The sequence below is a fragment of the Panthera pardus genome, unplaced genomic scaffold (assembly GCF_024362965.1).
Source record: "Panthera pardus isolate Hobbes unplaced genomic scaffold, ASM2436296v1 HiC_scaffold_2, whole genome shotgun sequence".
Lineage (NCBI taxonomy): Eukaryota > Metazoa > Chordata > Mammalia > Carnivora > Felidae > Panthera > Panthera pardus.
Window position 1 is genome coordinate 60,771,321 of NW_026526765.1, and position 19,052 is coordinate 60,790,372.

General features: G+C 46.0%; 1 protein-coding gene and 1 long non-coding RNA gene across 12 annotated transcripts in view; one reads left to right on the top strand and one right to left on the bottom strand.

The window, feature by feature from the left end:
* The first annotated feature begins 1,204 nt into the window (after positions 1-1,204).
* The window catches only part of GABRP (gamma-aminobutyric acid type A receptor subunit pi), a 35,197-nt gene continuing 17,349 nt past the window's right edge, over positions 1,205-19,052 (top strand). Inside the window, exons 1-9 of one of the 10 annotated variants that reach the window (XM_019450291.2) lie at positions 1,205-1,377; positions 5,652-5,748; positions 6,433-6,551; positions 10,586-10,653; positions 11,403-11,665; positions 13,679-13,761; positions 17,217-17,354; positions 18,061-18,213; positions 18,735-18,922. In XM_019450291.2, coding sequence (XP_019305836.2) covers positions 5,696-5,748; positions 6,433-6,551; positions 10,586-10,653; positions 11,403-11,665; positions 13,679-13,761; positions 17,217-17,354; positions 18,061-18,213; positions 18,735-18,922 — 1,065 coding nt within the window. In that variant the 5' untranslated portion in view covers positions 1,205-1,377; positions 5,652-5,695. Of the gene's footprint in view, positions 1,378-5,651; positions 5,749-6,432; positions 6,552-10,585; positions 10,654-11,402; positions 11,666-13,678; positions 13,762-17,216; positions 17,355-18,060; positions 18,214-18,734; positions 18,923-19,052 lie in introns of those variants that run through there. The other 9 variants (XM_019450281.2, XM_019450282.2, XM_019450283.2 and 6 more) reach the window with 9 other exon arrangements.
* Positions 11,619-19,052, bottom strand: part of LOC128778263 (uncharacterized) — a 51,875-nt gene continuing 44,441 nt past the window's right edge. The window contains exon 3 of one of the 2 annotated variants that reach the window (XR_008423742.1): positions 11,619-11,706. This is a non-coding gene — a long non-coding RNA (uncharacterized LOC128778263). Of the gene's footprint in view, positions 11,707-17,273; positions 17,370-19,052 lie in introns of those variants that run through there. The other variant, XR_008423743.1, reaches the window with a different exon arrangement.

Consider the following 19,052-nt stretch of genomic DNA (forward strand, 5'->3'; position numbering starts at 1 on the left):
CAAGGTTCCCAGGTGAAAGCAAGGCCTCTCCGGAGAAACCAAAGAGCTTTCTCTTTGGGCGCACAGAAATGTTCGCAAGGCAGGCCAGGCTGGGGTGCACTAAGGAAACTGACTTGGAGCCAGAGGCTTCTATGGGGCACTGCACGCCGATGCCCACCCGTTCAGTCCTACCTCCTTTTACTCCTAGCAGCTTCATTTGCTCCCTCTCTTACCTCTCTCCTGTCTCACCACCTTCTCACCTCCAAGACCAGCTGGGGTAGGGCAAGAGCTTGGCCACCATGTCAGGAGGGCAGGAGGGCCTCAGGGCTTCCTGCCACAGCCTATGCTCTCTCCATCAGACAGACTCCTGGCTCCTGGCTCTCTCAGGGTGCAAAGCCAAGCCTCCGGGAAATCCCTTGTGCCTTCCTATGGGGCTGGAGCCAGGAGTGAGTTTCGGGGCCACTGGTTATGGTGACAGGGAGGATTTAGGAGTGCATGCACACTGTTGAAGAAGTTCTGTTAGGATGTTCGATGGAGTATGGAGGACGGATGCTCCTAGAGGGACTTCACAGGGAGTTGAAGAATCCTCTGTGTGAGGGACAGAGATGGTGAAAGAGGAGACAGGGACAAATCTAGCCAGTCCCTCCCACCTCTTTCTGCATTGGCTAGCTCAGCCTCTGTCCTCCATTCCCTTGGCCCCAATATCTCTTTTTGAAACTTTCCAGCCTGGAAAGCAGGATGTTCTCAGATCTGCAAGTGTCCTTTTACATAGACTAGGCTTTCTGATAGTTTCAAAGGTGCTCTTAAAATGCACAACAAGGAATCAGAATTTTAGAAATGATTAAGTTCTATCTTCAGAATGGGAGGCTGAGAATTAAGGAGGTAAAGTGGCTTGTCCAAGGTCATATGTGCTGCTAACTCCTGCTCCATGATACCAGGATAGAGGTGTCGTCAAAATTTAGAACCTCCCTCTGAAAGGGACTCCTCTTCCAGGCGTGGTGGGTGCGGTCACCCACTGTATTTGACTTCCATGGGTCTTTGATCTTTGCTGGCTGTGGTCCAGGAGCTCAGCTGAGACACCAACTCAGAATCAAACTCCTGGCAGCCAATAGCCATAGTAGGAGCTGAGTGATTCCCACAGACACCCAGGACCAGGTCAGAGCTCCACCCAGGGGAGGAGCTGTGGGAAGCCCTGCCCACTTGCCTGCCTAGCCGGTCCTGCAGCTCTGTCTACCCCATGGAGAGAGCCACTCCATCAGAGAGTGGCCTGTGCCTGCATCCAAGGAGTCAGGGCTGAGGATGAGGAGACTCTTGGGGACCCAGAAGATCATGTCCTGCCTGAATGCCCAGCCTGAAAGCCTGAAGGGCCTGCCCTAACAGGGCCTCAGCAGCTGCCTGGTAAGAGAATTGCTGGCCCCTCTGTACTTGGAGGGAGGAGAGGGAAGGAGATTCAGATACAAGCTGTGCTGGGAGTGAGGGGAGGGGCCCTCGCCTAGAATTTGCTAAGCATCTATCCACTGCTGTCTGAAGAACTATTGATTACTCTCCCATTTCATAGTGGAGGAAACTAAACCTCAGGGAGAAGTAATATAGTCTCCGAGTCAGTGGCAGAGCCGAGATGACAGTTCCTCTTGCCTGACCTTCCTTTCTGTGCTGCAGACCAGGCCCCCACCACACAACTTCACCTGCTGTGATTTTCTTAGGGAGGGCCCAAGGCAATAATCCCTTTCCTCACCTCAACCTAATTTGGGCTCCACTCCTGCTTCCCAACAAATGATTCTGTCTGTGCTGAAGTGACAGAAGTCAGGGAGCTGTGCCTGCGTGAGAAGGAGGCTGGGCATGACGCTTTTGGGGCTCACTGTCTATGTGATGGGGATTCTGGGAATGGGAGCAGAAACCTGCATGTACTGCAATTACCTCTGCTTCTCAGAGCCAATCCAGAGAAAGCTGCCATCTGCCACGTAGGTGACCCTGAAGTCCTGTGTGTGACCCCGTCCTTCTGGAGGTGATGCCGAAATGAGTGCCCTCAAGAGGATGCTGTAGTCAGCTCATACCGTGGGTGGCAGCATGGGGTATAGAAAGAGATTGAGCTTTGGTTCTCATGGTCATGGTGGGATCAATGAAGTCCCCACAGAGGCAGAAAGGAGAGGAGAATGAAAATTAATATTTATTGAGTGTTTTCTCCTCCCGTTTGTCAGATAGGAAAGCCAAGACTCTGAAAGGTTAAATGACTCAGGTGTATCAACCCAAAGCTCAAGCTCTCTTCTAGAAGTAGAGGAGAGATCCTGGCAGAAAGCTCCTCAGAGTAGGGGAAGAGTTCATAGGCCGCCCCTACTCAGGAGCCTCCAGGAACATCGTGAGTCCCATGTTCCCCGCAGGTGCGCAGGGTAGATGCAGCTGGACTCTCCAGGTCCCCTGTAGCTGTGGCGACAACCCTCAGGGCACTGCCCTCTGGTGGCTCAGTGGGTGACTCTGCTAAACGCCATTCCCATCATCTGTATCAGCACTGGTGGCTGGAGCCTTCATTCAGGCGGGTGGATACACAAATCGTCACTTGATGGTTGGCTCTATCGCCACATGAGAGGAAAACACACCAGTGCAGTTGCCATTTGGGACATACTGGAGATACAGCACTCTACCCCAGAGATGGATTTGGTGAAAGAAGGACCAGAGTCAAGTGTAATCTAGTTCACTTTGGGAGCTGGGGTCGTCTTCCCAAATGCAGCGCAAAGAACAGGGTTTTGGAAGAAGACCTGGATTCACATCATGGCACTTAACTCCTACGTGGCCTTGGCCAAATCCCTTCACCAATCTGAGATCCAACTCCAGAAATTAACACCTACTAGGCCAGATGTTCATGAGAATTAAATGTGATTAAGCACCAAACACAGCACCTATAGCACCTGAGAGCATCTAGAGGGCTTTCTCTCCCTCTCTTTTCCTCCTTAATAAAATGAGACATGCTCAGCAACCTGACAAGATAAGCAGGGACAAATGGGATCACATTTCCAGGTCTGGTGTGGGCAAAGCTTTTTAGGACATGAGATTGCTTGGGGCAGATTCAGAGGCCCAAGGCCCAAACATTCTCACTTCCTAACATAGGGCTGGGCACGGGGAAAACACGATTCAATAGGGGTCTTAGAGCTGAAGCTAGATTGTTCCCCAACTTGCCTGATAAAGTTCAATTTCACATAGGAAGAGAAAGAATTTAGGAATATCCCAAAATGAGAAAGAAGCTAATTCAGACCAGACTAGGGAGAAGTTACAGATGGCCATGGGCTAGAGGGCAGAGACTGAGCATAAGTGGGTAGGAGAGTGTTGGTGGGCAAGCCTCCATATCTTTGCCCAGCATCTGGAGGGCTCCACCTTTCTTTGTTCACCTGGAAAAAATGCAAACACATTCTTCAAGAATCTAATGACCTTCTCTATGACTTCCATTCTGGCACTGTCCCACCCTCCACCAATGAAACTGATCACTCACTTCCTTTGCACACCATGGATCCTTTGCCTCAGCCCCTGTTACAGGACAGTCACAGGAACACTGTGTCACTTCACTGCTTACACTCCCTCTCTCTCACTAGATGGGAGCTCTGGTGGATACCTCATACATGTCTGATTCCCAGAAGGAGCTTGTAAAGCCTTTGGAAAATTGAATGAAGGAATGGAGGGAATGATGCTGGGGATGGGTGAATGGACAGAGACTGGGAAGATGAACTAAAGGAAGAAAGTTTGAATATGATCATTGGTGGACTGATAATGTTGATTTATCAAAAGATGAGTGAGAAGGAAAGGGCTGAGGTAGAGGAATATGAAGAAGTGCAGAGTTCTAGAACCTTACACACATGCAAAGATGTTCATTACTGATTTTGTAACAGTAAAACATGTGGAAATAACTTAGTACCATAAGCAGGACATGTGTTATATAAATGTTGGTATGCTGATCTTATGACATACTTTGAACCATTAGGAGGAATGAAGCAGATCTGTAGGAACTGACATGGAGAGGTCTCTGACATTGGAAAAGAGCATTGTGTCATGGTGTAGTGGTTAAAAGTGATTGGGTCAGCTTGCCTGGATTCAGTCTGCCCCTCACTTGCCATACAACCTTGGGACTGCTTCTTATTCTCTCTAAGCCTCAGCTGTTTCATTTGGGAAAATGAGGAGAGTGGTAGTCATGACTTTAATGAGTCACAAGGATTTCCAAGATTCTTAGCAGAGTGCAAACATGCATTAAATATGTAATAAATGTTTGCTATCATTATTAAGCAAAACAAGTAAGTAGCAAAAAAATGCATGCTATAACACCAATTTTACTTTTTAACTGTTTTCTTCATATTTATATACATGTATATATGCGTAGATAAAACAACTGTTGACAGTTGATTGTCTCTTAGGTACAAGACTAGAGGGAAGTGAGGAAGAGCCTTTATTTTTTAGAGAAATTTTGGGTTCATAATAAAATTGTGCCCCCCACCCACCCCACACACAACCTTCCCCACTATCACATCCCCCACCAGAGTGGTACATTTGTTAAGCTGATGAACCTACAGGACACATCATTGGGACTTCTACTTTCAACTTTGTACATTTCTGTCTTCTTTTCACTTCCACAATGAGCATGTATCCATTTTGTAGGTAAAATTATATTAGTTAATTAATTGTTGAATCATATCCTAAGCCCCAGAATGGTTAGCCTCTTGAAAGTAGCCTGGTTGACACAGGTTGCCACAGAGGAAGGGGACAAGCCACCCTGGGACTGCCTGCCTAGGTACAAGGCCGGAGCCGCACCCGAGAACCCCCACTCTGCTGTCACCATCATGACAGGTCACAGGCTCACCTGCCTGGCTGCTGGCTACTCTCTCAGAGGAACATCTGACAGTAGCTCCCAAGCCTGAGGAGGCCAGGCCCCGGGGCCATGCCTTCCCTGACGGTCCTCATGCTCACCTAACCAGCTGAACGGCTTTAGAGTGCCCAGGGAGCAGGTCTGGAAGGTTGGGAGAGCAGCCGATATCACTGGTGTGAGGCTGCCAGCCCTGGACTCAAAGTCTCCTCTGACATTCACTAGCACAGTGACCTTTCTGTGAGCCTCTGTTTGCTCATCCCAGTTCGGGATTAACCTACCCACCTCACAACGGCACTGGGACATGGAGTGAGAAGATCCGTGGGAAAGTATCTAATGTATTCTTTGCACATGGATGGTTCTTGGAAAGTCTACTTGTGTGTTTGTTTATTATTGGGAAGTTTTCATTTCCTGTCTACATGACCTGCTTAATAGACTTAGACCCTTGGATAAATGGCATGGTCGGGGTGAGTGCCTAGTTGGGGATGTCCTTCCTGGCAAAGTCAAGATAAGGAGAGGGTAAGGACAGTCCTGGGGTTTCCAAAATACACAGTCCAGGATGGACTGGCTGCATTTCTGGGGCTGGTGAACTACTCTCTAAACAAGGTGTCAGCCTTTATTTGGGTTGGATATAACATGATGATCCTCCAAAATGGAGACATTCCTGGATGGCATGCAGGGAATGGAAGGGATAACCAAATAGTATAGAAAGAGGCTGCTCTCCACACATGTTGAAAAACTGCTGCGGCTGATGACCCACAGGACGGAGCTGGGCTTGGCAGAGGTGAGCCCTTTGGGTCACCTCTCCTGCCTTGCCCATCTGTTTTCCCAGGTGATTGCTACTTTGGCCCCTCTCTGCGTGAGCGCCTTGTCAACATGAAATACAGTCTCCATTTGACCTTTGTGTGTCTGAGTCTCTTGACTCCAAGGTGAGTTTGCTGCCCTATAATGACCTTGGTCTGAATTGCTTTGAGTATGTGGTTGAAGTAGGAAGGGTGGCAGGTCATTAGTAAGAAACTAATGGCAAGACAAAGCCTAGTCTGTCCACCTCCTTGAAACACCCAGACAACACAACTCCCTGCCATTTATTCAAGCTTCCAAAATGGTCATACATGGGTGAACCATTGTGGGTTTTTTTAAATGTTTATTTATTTTGAGAGAGAGAGAGAGAGAGAGAGAGAGAGCAAGCGAGCATGTGCTCATGAGAGATGGAGGAGGAAGAGAGAGAGAGAATCCAAAGCAGGTGCTGCGATGTTAGTGCAGAGCCCACTGTGGGGGCTTGATCCCACGAACTGTGAGATCATGACCTAAGCCAACATCAAGAGTTGGGCACTTAACCAACTAACCCGCCCAGGTGCCCCCACTTGTGTTTTTTCTAAAGACACTTGGAGGGGTTCCCAAATTACCTCAGCATTCTGAGGTATGGCAAATGGGTAATAAAATGGAATGGGATAAGGACATATTAATTCAGCAGCTTAAAATTAGAGATTTCTCTCTGGGAAAGTCACCACTGGTACATGGGCACAACACACAGACATACATGCAAACACAAGCTCAAGTTTGTGTGTGTACATGCTTATTCACAGATAAGCAACACTCATCTTCTTTTCCAGGATGTGCATCCAGGGGAATCAGTTCAACATTGAGGTCAGCAGAAGTGACAAGCTCTCCCTGCCTGGCTTTGAGAATCTCACAGCAGGATATAATAAATTTCTCAGGCCCAATTTTGGTGGTAGGTCATCCTTTCTGTCCAGTACGACAATTCAAAAGAAGGAGAACAGAGACAATATGCAGAGGAGGGTTTCATGAGATTTTAGTTGACTCCTTTTTCTGATCTACAACCTGTTAAGGATTAGCAATAATGGATGAGGACAGCAAGTGATTTTCACACTATTTTGAAGAACGTGCTTTGCTTCTCAACCTGCAGGATGAAGAAATCCTCTTCCCAGCTGAGGAGGTGACTAGAGCCTCTAACAACCTCCTACACACTGTCTTCCTTCTACCCCCACTTCCAGTGTCATTATTTAAGGACCATGCCACCTAGTCTTCCTGCCTCCAGCCTGGTCACTCAAGGCTAACCCCCAACGGTGCCACCTAGATGGCCTGCCTGGGTCCTTTTCCTGCTCAAAATACCTGCCTATGTCCCAGCATCCTCAGCATAGAGTCCAGAGCCCTTTGCATGGCACACCAGGGCCTTCCTAGGCCAGCCTCTATCTCTGCCAGTCTCGTCTGCCCCAACTCCTCCCGCTATGCCCTGCCAGGAATGTGCCCCAAACACTCCCTGACCTCCTTGGCTTCCCTGGTCTCCTGCCTTTGCTGAGACTGTTTATCTGCTGAGAACAGCTTCTTTCAAATTCCCTCCCTGGCAAAATGCCAATTTTTCTTCACGGCTCTAATCGAAGGCTTCCTCCTGTGAGAAGCCAGCCCTGATTCCTCTAGGCCCTATCCCCATTCTTCACACTTTACTTTGAACATACTTCCAAATCCTAGCCACTACCTGGCAATACCATCGTTGCCACTGGTTTTATATCTGTCTCAGCTTTAGGCTACAGTCTCTTGGGGGAGTCTTGCTTTATTTACCTCAGTAAAGTTACCTCACTAACCCTAGCAGCAGCTCAGTGCTTGGCATATAGCAAGTGGTCGATTAGTATTTATTGATGGCATGAGGGAAAGAGGGAGGGATGAAACCAATAATATACCTCCTCACAGAGTCTCAGTCTCTCTGTGTCTCTAATGTCTCCTTACGCAGAGCATAAAGTGGTAGAAAGAGGTTTGGAGTTGAACAAACCTCCATTTGGCTCCTGGATCTACTGCTTGCCCAACACCTTAGCTTTCTAAGTCACCTCTCTATAAAGTGGGGATATATCTTCTGCCTCACAGAGAGGACTGATTGAAATGAAGTGTGTGAATAAGAACCATGGCACCTGCCATATCATCAGGATGCAGTCTATTCTAATCCCCTTTCCTTCCTGCTCCTCCCCTCACATGACAAAATTCTCTGGTCAAATCTAGGATTAGTGGGTTAGTCCACTGGAGAGCCAACACAAAAGGGAATTATCCATGCAAGATATTCACTGGGGCAATATCTATGACAGAATGTGGGGTGGGAAGAGAGGGAAGCTGACCCCTGGGGAAGGAGAGAGGGAGGGAAGGAAGGTTGGACAGAGGTGTCATAGACTACACTACGGTTCTATGTGTGTGTGGAAGGGCCCCAGAGAATCCTGGAGCCAAATTTGCCATCAGAGGAATCTCCTATCTCTGCCTCCCAGGAACAGTGTGCCTTCATATCCCCGCCACACTCAGTCACTGGTGGGGTGCAGCCTTCAGGAAGCATGGCCTCAGAGCAAGTGCACAAATAGATTTCAGAGCACAGGAGCTGGGCCAATTACACTCACCTCAGTTGGAGATCCGAGAGACCATTTTCATGGCCACACAATTGAGATTTGAGGTCCTTACTTTAACAAACCTAGGAAGGCTTCAACCTCCCCTAGTCTTCCCGGGCCCAGCAGGACACTAATGACAAGCATGTGAGTCTGTACACCCTGGTTAGATCCAATTCCTCTGCCTCCCAAACCCCAAACAATAGGCCAGGATACTGCCCTTCTTGTTGCCTGTTCATAGGTTGACAACAGGCAAGATTCTTGGGCAATGAACCTGGGGTGGACCCAAGGAGGGTGAGGCCCAGATCCACCTGGGGTGAGAAGGGGGTAAGCGGTCCTTAGTCAAAAAGAAGGTGAGCCCCAACACCTTGGCAATCGGTCTCCTAAAGGAACTACATTTACGTGGCGGCCGGGAGTTCCGTGGAGCAGCCATGTTTTCTGTACTGCCTGTCCACCCAGGTTTTAGGTCCCTGGGGTCCTTAAGAGAAAAGACCTCCATAGGGTTTTTCAGGGAACAAGGTACACAGAGCACAGATTTATAAACAAGCCCTAAGAACACTGTCCAGGAACTGGCTTTGACCTCTTTCCTAGGAGGAAGCTGCCCTCTGGTGGCACAGCTTACTTTGATAACTCAAGGGGAAGAAAGCAAGTTCTGGTCCCTAAAGAAGCCAACTGAAGCAAGGCCCAGACTGGACTAATTAGATACAAAGTAAACAGAAAGCACAGTGGGATGGAACTTTTGTGTGTTTTCTGTTCTCCATGTTCCTCAGGGAGAGCAAATAACACTCAGCCACTGCCCACTGTGCTCCAGGCACTTAAAATAGATCTTGTAACTTTCCCAACCCAACCCATAATACCAGGCACTAGTAGCTCTATTTTATAGGTGAGAAATTGTAGCTTAGCAATTTGCTCAAGGTCACACAGCTATGAGGTGGTGGGCATAGGATTCAAACACTCTGGCTCCAAGCTCCTTTTCTCAATTTCTGCCTTGAGGGGCAGAAAGCCACCTAGCACCATACTCCTTCAGCACCTTCCACAGTCTGTCCTCAAAGATCTCCCACTTTTCCACCAAGTATTAACACCAAGCATTTACTTCATTACTTTTAATTGCATTGGTTCTAAAACTCCACTTCCAAATTCCCACCTATATTCTATGGCTTAGTTTCCTTCTGTGAATAAGTAGGTCGCTTTGTCTGATTCCTACCAATTAGATGGTTTTAAGCTTCCTTTGAATTTCACCTCCCCTCTTCCTGGTTAATGCAGTGTCACAGTCCCCTGACACACCCCTAGTTCTTTATTACAAGAGAATGTTGTTGCAGCTATTAACCTGGTGAGTAAAGTTGTTCTTTTTCCAGAATGAGCTAGGATTAAGGAGGAGAAGAGGGGTAGGCAAATGCCACTTACTGAGCCTCTGTTATTATGTGACAGACACAATCCTGGGAGCTTTGTACAGATAACTATTTGTGAGCACCTCCTACACATCTGGCTGGGCAGGCACTTCACACGTATCCCTCTTGCCACCATCCTGCAGAGAAGCTGCCACATGCCGAATCTCCTTTAGCCCTCTCCATGACCCTATGGTGTCATTAGCATTATCCCCACTTGTAGGTGAGAAGTCTGCAGTTCCGAAAGACTCGGTAACTCTTCCCAGTTGTAAGCCAACATCTTTCTCACTCCTGGGCTTTTCTTCTGCATCTCCAGTCTGAGGAAGAATACACTGCCCTGGCCTGGCTTCTGAGAATGGTGGCCCCAAGGCCTCTGTCTCCAGAGCTGAGGCGGGCGCTCTCAGAAGTTCAGCTTGAGGCCCAGTATCTATGTACCAGATCTCATGGGGAAGGTTCTGGAATTCTAAATAGTTTAGGCTTTTGGGAGAGTAAAGGAAGAGTAGCAAAGCATCAGGAGGTGAGCAGGAGCTCAACCATGAGCAGTCTTGAATGCCATCTTGTGGTAAATTTACTTAGTTGAGGGGAAAAAAAAATGAAGATCTCTGTGCAAAATCCCAAATCCCCTACTACGTTTCTAAATAATCTGTCCCTTGCAAAGCACCACAGGAAAAATCCTCCAAGTAAGAAATAGCAAATACAACTACATCCTTTAAAATCTGCACTAATGAACGTAGTGTGGTCTCTCTTACACATTAAGCTATTTACATATTTGTGCATTTTTTATACAAACATTTTTCATACATTTTTTCCCATTCTACACAATGGTTCCTCCTGACAGGGGTGGGTAGATATCCACCTTTTGCTTTATATACTTCTAGAGTGGTTAAAATTTCCCAATAGGTGAATGTTGCTTTCATAATTTTATAATTTTTAAAACATTGTGCTAATGTAGTGTGTTTGTGTCTCTGTGTAAGTCCTTCTGGTTTTTTCTTCATTCTTAGGAGAACCAGTTCAGATAGCACTGACTCTGGACATTGCAAGTATTTCTAGTATTTCAGAGAGTAACATGGTAAGTGTGGCCCCTTCATCTTCCACCTGAGGAGACCTTCTCCTCGTGTTTTATGGGGATACACCTTCTAGCTACTCAAAAAACAGAACAGAGACTCACAGCCCCATGCTCTTGGAATGGCAGAGGCTGGAAACCTATCCCAAAACTCAAGAGAGTGGAAGATTCTTATAAAACAGATCTTCTGAAAAGGAAGGAAAGTGGATTCAAAGGCCAGGAGGGAAGAAATGAGGGAGGGGAGCGGGTGCATTTGGTAAGGGATGAAAACCGGGGAGAGAATCAAAGGGCAGTGGGGAAGCCTGAATATCACATGGACCCTCCCAGGGCGGAAGCTAAGCTAAGCTAATGAAAACCAACACTCGCATGACTTCTTTCCACCATCCTCTCACTTAAGAACACCCAGTACAGATAAGCTGACACAAAAAGCAGGTTGCCAAGGGGCCCACTGTGCAGTCCGGGTACGATCTTGGACAACCTAAGCACTTAGCTCACCAAAACCTTCAACGGTTTGGAGGGGCTTTTGTGATAGAAGGTAAGTAAGTTAAGGCGCTAAACATGCTCCTATAGGGCTCCCTTTTGGCAGTGACGGTTACTCTCTAGAACAGATAAGGTGCTTTCTTCTCTTATTGCTAACAGGCTGCTCCCCCAAGAATAAGACTTTGTTCACCAATGTCTATTATAGAACGTACTCTTAACCTAAGTGGAGGTGGGGAAGGGAATACGACTTGACCCCTTCCCTTCCGTTTTCAAAGTCTTTCTCCCCCCAATCCATTTCCACTACCTGGCTTCCCCCTCAGGACTATACAGCCACCATATACCTCAGACAGCGCTGGACGGACCAGCGGCTGGTATTTGAAGGCAACAAGAGCTTCACTCTGGATGCGCGCCTTGTGGAGTTCCTCTGGGTGCCGGACACTTACATTGTGGAGTCCAAGAAGTCCTTCCTCCATGAAGTCACTGTGGGCAACAGGCTCATCCGCCTCTTCTCCAATGGCACAGTCCTGTATGCTATCAGGTGACTGGGTGGCTGCAACCGCAGGGCTGGAGGGGAGATGGCTAGAGAAAAGGCATAAATATATCCTGGATAGTTCTGAGCAGCTGTCAGATAAGCACCCCCACGTCCCACCCTTGTCATGCCCCTGCCTTCCTAGATTCTTGTCCCTACAATTGAAGGGCCCTCCCTTAGTTCAGTTTGGCTCAATAAGCAACTACTGAATGACTGCTCTGGGCCAGGCCCTACTCTGGACACCGAGAACACAGAGCTGAATGAGACATTGTCCTGACACAGATGAATAACAAAGGGAAGTTCAGAATCCTAGGGAGTTGGGGAGTACGTTAGAGACAGAACTCTGAGCTGAGTCTTAAAGAGTAAAAGGAAGTTAGCAAGAGAAGACGGGGAACAGCAGGAGGAAATGTAAAAATTTTTCCTTTCATGGGACTTAGTGGAGCTAGAGTTGCTGCAGAATGCATCTCTACTCGTCTGAGTCATTTTTGTACAGAGAATCAAAGCACAGTGCCCCAAGGCCTCTGTCATCTGCAACCACGGCCTCCCTTTGTCTCTTCTCCAAATCCCTGAGGCCAAAAGTTCCTTCCACCCAGTAGAAGTTTATCAAGAGGCTGGTTGGCTAGAATAGGGAAGGTGTTCCCTAGGTGCTGCAAGAGGCAACCCACAGGCAGAGGCTCAGGGCTGTTTGCACAAGGGATGTGCAAGGACCAGACAAACCATATGCTCTCACAGTCCTTGGGTAGAAGGCTGAGAACCTAATACTCTTAAATCCCAAGAGGCTGCTGTTAGGAAACAAAGACTGAGCTAACCAATAAACTGAATTTTTGGACTGCTCATCTGACATTCCTCAGCCACACTGAATTATGCAAAAACCAGCCCAAACCCCAACCCTTCTTTCAAGAAGCTAAACTAGACCTCTCCCATGACACCCAGCTCCAATCAACACTAACTCTTCCCATGGGTGTACGTGTGTGTGCATGGATGTGTCTGTCTGTATTTTGCACATAACATAATCTGTTTTGTACAAGGATTACAAATTATAGATGACATTTAACAGCCTCGCTCTAGAATTAGACATATTTGGGGGTGAGTCCCTGTTCTGTCCCTACTCTGTGACCTTAGGCAAGTTGCTAGACTCTCTGAACCTCGGTTTCCTCAGCAGCAAAAGCAGAATGATTTTTCCTACCTCATAAAGCTGTTGTATAAATTCAAAGGGATAATGCATGTGAAGCACTTTCCCTGGGGATTGGCTCGGGGTAAGCGCTCAGTAAATAGTAGCTGTTGTTACTCTCTCTCCCTTAAGGGAGCTTCCTCAAGGTGGGCACCATGAACACAACATTTCACTTTCCCCAAGAACCCAGCACAGTGCTTAATGACGACACTTAATAAAAATGTATGACACTGAAGGAAAAGGGAGATAAAGGTGGGCCAGTTGAAATCTCCACTGTGAGGGCTTTATTGAGGTTTAATTGAATGTCCCTGAATGTTGGTCCCTAAGAGCCACAGTGCCTGGGACCCTCCAACATCCTCCACTTCCTCTGCAAATGCTGATCCCCTCCAGGAGGCAGGGTCCTGGAGAACTGCACAGCCAGCAGACCTGGGATCCAGCCCCAGCTCTGCCACTAAGAGCTGTGTGAGCCAAGGCAAGCCGGAATCTGTTGTCAAATGGTGACAGCAGTGTTGGGATCTCTGTTCTAGCTCCTCGTGCGTTTGTCAGGAAGATTAAATTTTAAAACTGGATGCAAACGCATCTCAAGCCAATGAGTGATTCTGTTCTGCAATATGTTGCACATTTGCCTCTTCATTGCCAACATTCTTGCTTCCTCCATCCTGGGCCCCAGCTTTTACCACATCTCAAAGATGTCACTTAGCACAGAAAAGCTCAGGAATGTTTTGCGTGTAGGCTCCAAGTCACACGTTCACTGTAAGGGCCAAGGTGAAAGTCTTCTTGGAGTTGCCCTTAACAGGGAATGTGTATTTTCCCCCACAACACTCCTTTTGAACCCATTTTTCCTTTCTTAGAATCACAACGACTGTTGCATGTAACATGGACCTGTCTAAATATCCCATGGACACACAGACATGCAAGTTGCAACTGGAAAGCTGTGAGTATATATCCTGCAGCCCCTTGAGATGATTTTCCTGGGTGACTTAGATCAGTGTATTCATGGAGAGAGACCTATACACAATGGCCTTTCTTTTCTCGGTGTTGATTCCAATTGATTAAGCCCTTCTGAGTGTTTAGCCAGAGAGATTTAGAGACCTCTCAGCAACAAACCTTCCAATATGACATCTTTTGGGGAATGCCGCTGTGCACCAACACTAAATATTTCCACCTAAGAGTAGACAGGACAGTGAAGGAAATGGGGGTCAATTGGATGAGGAGTGGGACTCAGAATCTGAGAAGGCACCAGAAGCCAGAAAGAACACAGCAGGGGTTAAAAATGGTAACGTGCAAAGCAATCATTGGCATTCGTTGCATCTGCTTCTAACTTTGAAGAGAAGTTGTTTGGAGTGTGTGTGTGTGTGTGTGTGTGTGTGTGTGTGTGTGTGTGTGTGTACTTTAATACAGTGATGCCACTAATGGGAATTCAAACTGCAGTCTGGGGATTTATGATGAAGAATGAGCATTTATTCTAAGTTGATGTGTGTCAAATGGCATTGTTGAGTAATATCCATTGTTCTGAAATGCCCACCAAACTTGGGAAAGTGTACCTGTGACCGGTGTCCTAGGAAAATAATGGCTCAGAGAGGAGTTATCAAGGCATCAAGGGATGGCTTGTGTCAGGAGGAAAAACCATAGTCAAGCACTGGACATCAGTAAGCACGTCTTACATGAGGACACACGTGGTCAATATCCAAGAAGCACAACCATTATGAGGCAGTAGTCATTTTTCAGAAGTAGACATTTAATTAAAGACTCAGACAGGCAGATTAATTACCTTATTGATTAAATACATGAAAAACCTACTTAAAGCAAGACAGCTATTTGGGGGCAGAATAAAACTTGAGGATATCAAAAAGAGAACTCATTTTCAACCCCACATGGAAAAAGTAATTGCCCTCCATGTATGGCTGTGCTCATCTCAAATCCCAGGAGTGAGATTCTCCTGGAAACTCCAGCACTCTGCTTGCACAAATACCATCCCCAGTGAACAGGGGAAGCATTCACTGAGTGTTTCTTAGCAGTTATTTGGGTACAGAAACCTCACTGAGGGCTTTTTTTCCTGAACACCATCCCTAGAAAAGAATTGCTACCAGCCCACCAGAGCAGTGATAATGCCATGATTGTGAGCATTTTAATACTTGTAAAAGTACGGTGTCTAGGTAGAAGCATGTATGACTCACATTTTTTTAGCTATTTTTGTATTTCTCTGGGCTTCTAGGCATATTTGCACAGCTAACATCAGTACATTTGGGGGTGGTTCTGAGAGAAAACCCACAGACAATTTTTACCTGGAAATCCTCTAAGAACCCATGACCACTTCTCTGCCCTATGGAGGGAAGATAACCACTGTTAAACAGTGGATACTACAAGCTAAGACTTAACAAAATGTTAGTCCCAACACTGGCATCCCTCTTCCCAGTAGCCTGGGAAAATGAAGGCAATACACTTCCATGGTTAAGATCGCAGGTACCAAAATCACTGGGTTTTTCCTGTCACTAGCTGTGACTCTGGGTGAGTAGAACTAACCTCTCCCGACCCCAGTTTCCTCACTTGTGAAGAAGGAAAAATAATACTGTCTGACTTAGAGAGTTATTTTTTAACAGCTTTATTGAGGTAAAATGTACATACCACAAAATTCAGCCCTTTTAAGTGTGAAGTCCAAAGATTTTGGGCAAATCTGCCCAGTTATGCAACCACTGCCACATTTCATTGTTAGAACATTTCCATCAACCAAAAAGATCCTTGTGCACATTTGCAGTCTCTCCCATTGCCGCCACCCCACCCTCACGCCCAGTTAACCACTAATCTACTTTCTGTCTCTATGGATTTGCTTTTTCTGGATATTTCATATAAATGGAATCAATGCACCGTGTGGTCTTTTGCATCTGGCTTCCTTCACTTAGCATGTTTTTGAGGCTCATACATGTTGGAGCGTGGATCAGTACTTCGTTCCTTTCTATTGCTTTATTCCTCGTTATTCCGTATGAAAGAGTACAAGTAATACAAGTCCTTTTGGCTTGGTTCCACCCTGCAGTTATTAAGAATAATGCCACTGTGAACATTTGTGTACAAGCTTTTTGTGGACATGATTTGATTTCCCTTGGGCAGATGCTTAGGAGTGGAATGCTGGATCAAATAGTAAATTTATGTTCAACCTTTCAAGAAGCTGCCAAACTGTTTTCCAAAATGGTTGCACCATTTTACGGTCCCACCAGGGATGTTCCAGTTTCTCCGCGTTCTCATCATTGGTTATTGTCTGTCTTTTTCATGACATCCATTCTTATGGGTGTGAAGTGGTATCTTACTGTGATTTTGATTTGCTTTCCCCTAATGGTTAATGATGTCGAGCATCTTTTCATGTGCTTATTAACCACTCATCTGTCTTCTCAAAGAGCTATTCTGAGGATTAAATGAGATGATAATATTGTAAAGCACTTAGAAATGCCATTGCTTACTAAATGATAGATATTATCATCACCATCATTGTCCATGGGTTTTGGGTTTAGACTTTCCTGAGGTACAATCCTGGCTTTGTTATTAACTTGCCCTGCTATCCTGAGAAAGTTGAGCAGTCTCTCTGAATCTGAGAATTTTCATGTATAAAATGGGCAAGACATTACAATTCCTCGATTCTAAGGTACAGCATTTATTGAATAACATTTTAGGAAAAAATGTAAGCTCTACTTTATATATATGTATGTATGTATCAACTCTAAGATCCATCCCAATTTCAAAAAATGTAAAAAAATTTTTTTACTGAAGAAATATATAAATGTCTACCTTGCAAGTCTGTGAGCATATTAGAGATATAAGGTGTAAAAGACTCACCATAAATGTTTCATAAAAGGTAGCTATTATTACTATTATGGACTATATTAGTAAAACTGCTTTGAGATTTACCAAATGCCTATGTTAACAGACATCAATAAAGTGGCTAGTGGTAGGTTTCTTGTCTTCTGTTTTTGCATTTTAGCCAATATGGAAATAAGAACAGACCGATTGTGAAGTCTCTGAGAACATTTTCAGAGCTGCTAGATTGTCCTGAAGGGCACCATGTAACATAGAGCTGTGTGTGTGCACAGACAGGAGCTCAATAAATATCATTTCAATAATGAGGATGGCCACTTCCAGAGGCCTATCATCCACCAAGTCTAAATAATGCTTAGCATAGAACCGGTTTTCAATTGATGGCAAATAGCCTAGCAGCTCATCCTATTCTAAGCAGATGCAGCAACTGCATGTGAGAAATCATGCCAAGTTTTGCATGGGATCATCCTTGGACTTAGTTAGCACCATCGAGGCAGATCTCCTGTTGCCCCCATATTGTAGCATTTTCCAGACGAGTTCAATCTGCTGCCTCCCTGCATTGACTTGCACTGTTTGACTTACCAGGGGGTTACGATGGGAACGATGTGGAGTTCAGCTGGCTGAGAGGGAACGACTCGGTGCGTGGGCTGGAAAACCTGCGTCTTGCTCAGTACACCATACAACGGTATTTCACCTTAGTCACCAGATCACAGCAGGAAACAGGTAACTTGGGAGACACTTTGTACAAAAGCAAAATAACTGCGTTGCATTTTGAGTCAAAAATACGATTTCTTTTCTAGTTTATCTCTTTTTTTTTTAACGTTTATTTATTATTTTTGAGACAGAGAGAGACAGAGCATGAATGGGGGAGGGGCAGAGAGAGAGGGAGACACAGAATCAGAAGCAGGCTCCAGGCTCTGAGCCATCAGCCCAGAGCCCGACGCGGGGCTCGAACTCACGGACCGTGAGATCGTGACCTGAGCTGAAGTTGGACGCTTAACCGACTGAGCCACCCAGGCGCCCCTAGTTTATCCCTAGTTTACCACATGCCTCCGCAGTGTGGTAGGGCCATAGGGTTTGGGCTGGGCACTAATACCTGCTTCATGCCCAGTATTGACATGGCCCCCAAAGGGCTCCCAGTCTAGTGAGGTAGATGTCAAGGAAGCCAGCAGGTATAATGCTACAGGAATACTATGATGGAGAAAGGCACAAGAAAAGGATCATGGGTGGGAGTACCAGTACCCCTATAAATCCCATTCTATACAATAGCAATTTCTTTCATTGAAACTGTAATGACAGTTCATGCTTAATTAGGTTTTGGCGTATAACAGATAGCTTAATGTGAATATAGCTAAGTTAAACATCCCGAAGGGAAACCACTCTGCTATGTGAACAGACATTGTTTCTTATCTCTTATTTACCCTATCAGGAAATTATACACGACTGATCTTGCAATTTGAGCTTCGGAGGAATGTCCTGTATTTTATTTTGGAAACCTATGTTCCTTCCACTTTCCTGGTGGTGTTATCCTGGGTTTCATTTTGGATTTCCCTTGATTCAGTTCCTGCAAGAACCTGTATCGGTAAGCAGCTCCAACAGGAGATTTCTAAGAACTGGCATAACAGGTCCTTTTTGGTTTCTTTTTACCTTCTACCAGGTTTGGTTTTTTTTTTTTTCACTGATATTCACAGGGCAGTTCCAGGAGTTGGTTTCTTGAAAGATTCTTTCACAGAGAGAAAGAGACAGAGAGACAGAGACAGAAACAGAGACAGAGACAGAGAGTGAGGTACTACATTTTTAAACATGTTTTACAGTGATAAGGGAGAATTGTGATTGGATGTCTATTGCCAGTTATCTTACATACTGAACACCCCCCTCTAATGGGAAGACAGAAGATGCAACACTTAGAAAACCATATCACTCATATCCATTCAAAATGGACAAATCAACCCTGCTCTAGAAGACTGCAGATTTTTCAAAATGAGCTGTTCCATTTCTGAGTCCTGTCCCCCTTGCCAAGTTCTGAATGGTGATGGTCTGCCAAGTAAAGGTGAAAGGTTCACTGGCCACTGATGTGGGAACATTGCCTACCTGTTTTCCCAGGAGTGACCACCGTACTGTCAATGACAACACTGATGATCGGGTCCCGCACTTCTCTTCCTAACACCAACTGTTTCATAAAGGCCATCGATGTGTACCTGGGAATCTGCTTTAGCTTCGTGTTTGGGGCCCTATTGGAATACGCAGTTGCCCACTACAGCTCTTTACAGCAGATGGCAGCCAAAGACAGGGTAAGAATTTTGAGGGCCCTGTATATATGATTCATCACTTGCCATGTGCTGGTCTGTAGAGAGGACCCCGACTGGTTCCTATCCGCAGTGATTCTCATCCCTGTTCAGGTGGAGGCATCTGGAAGTCATG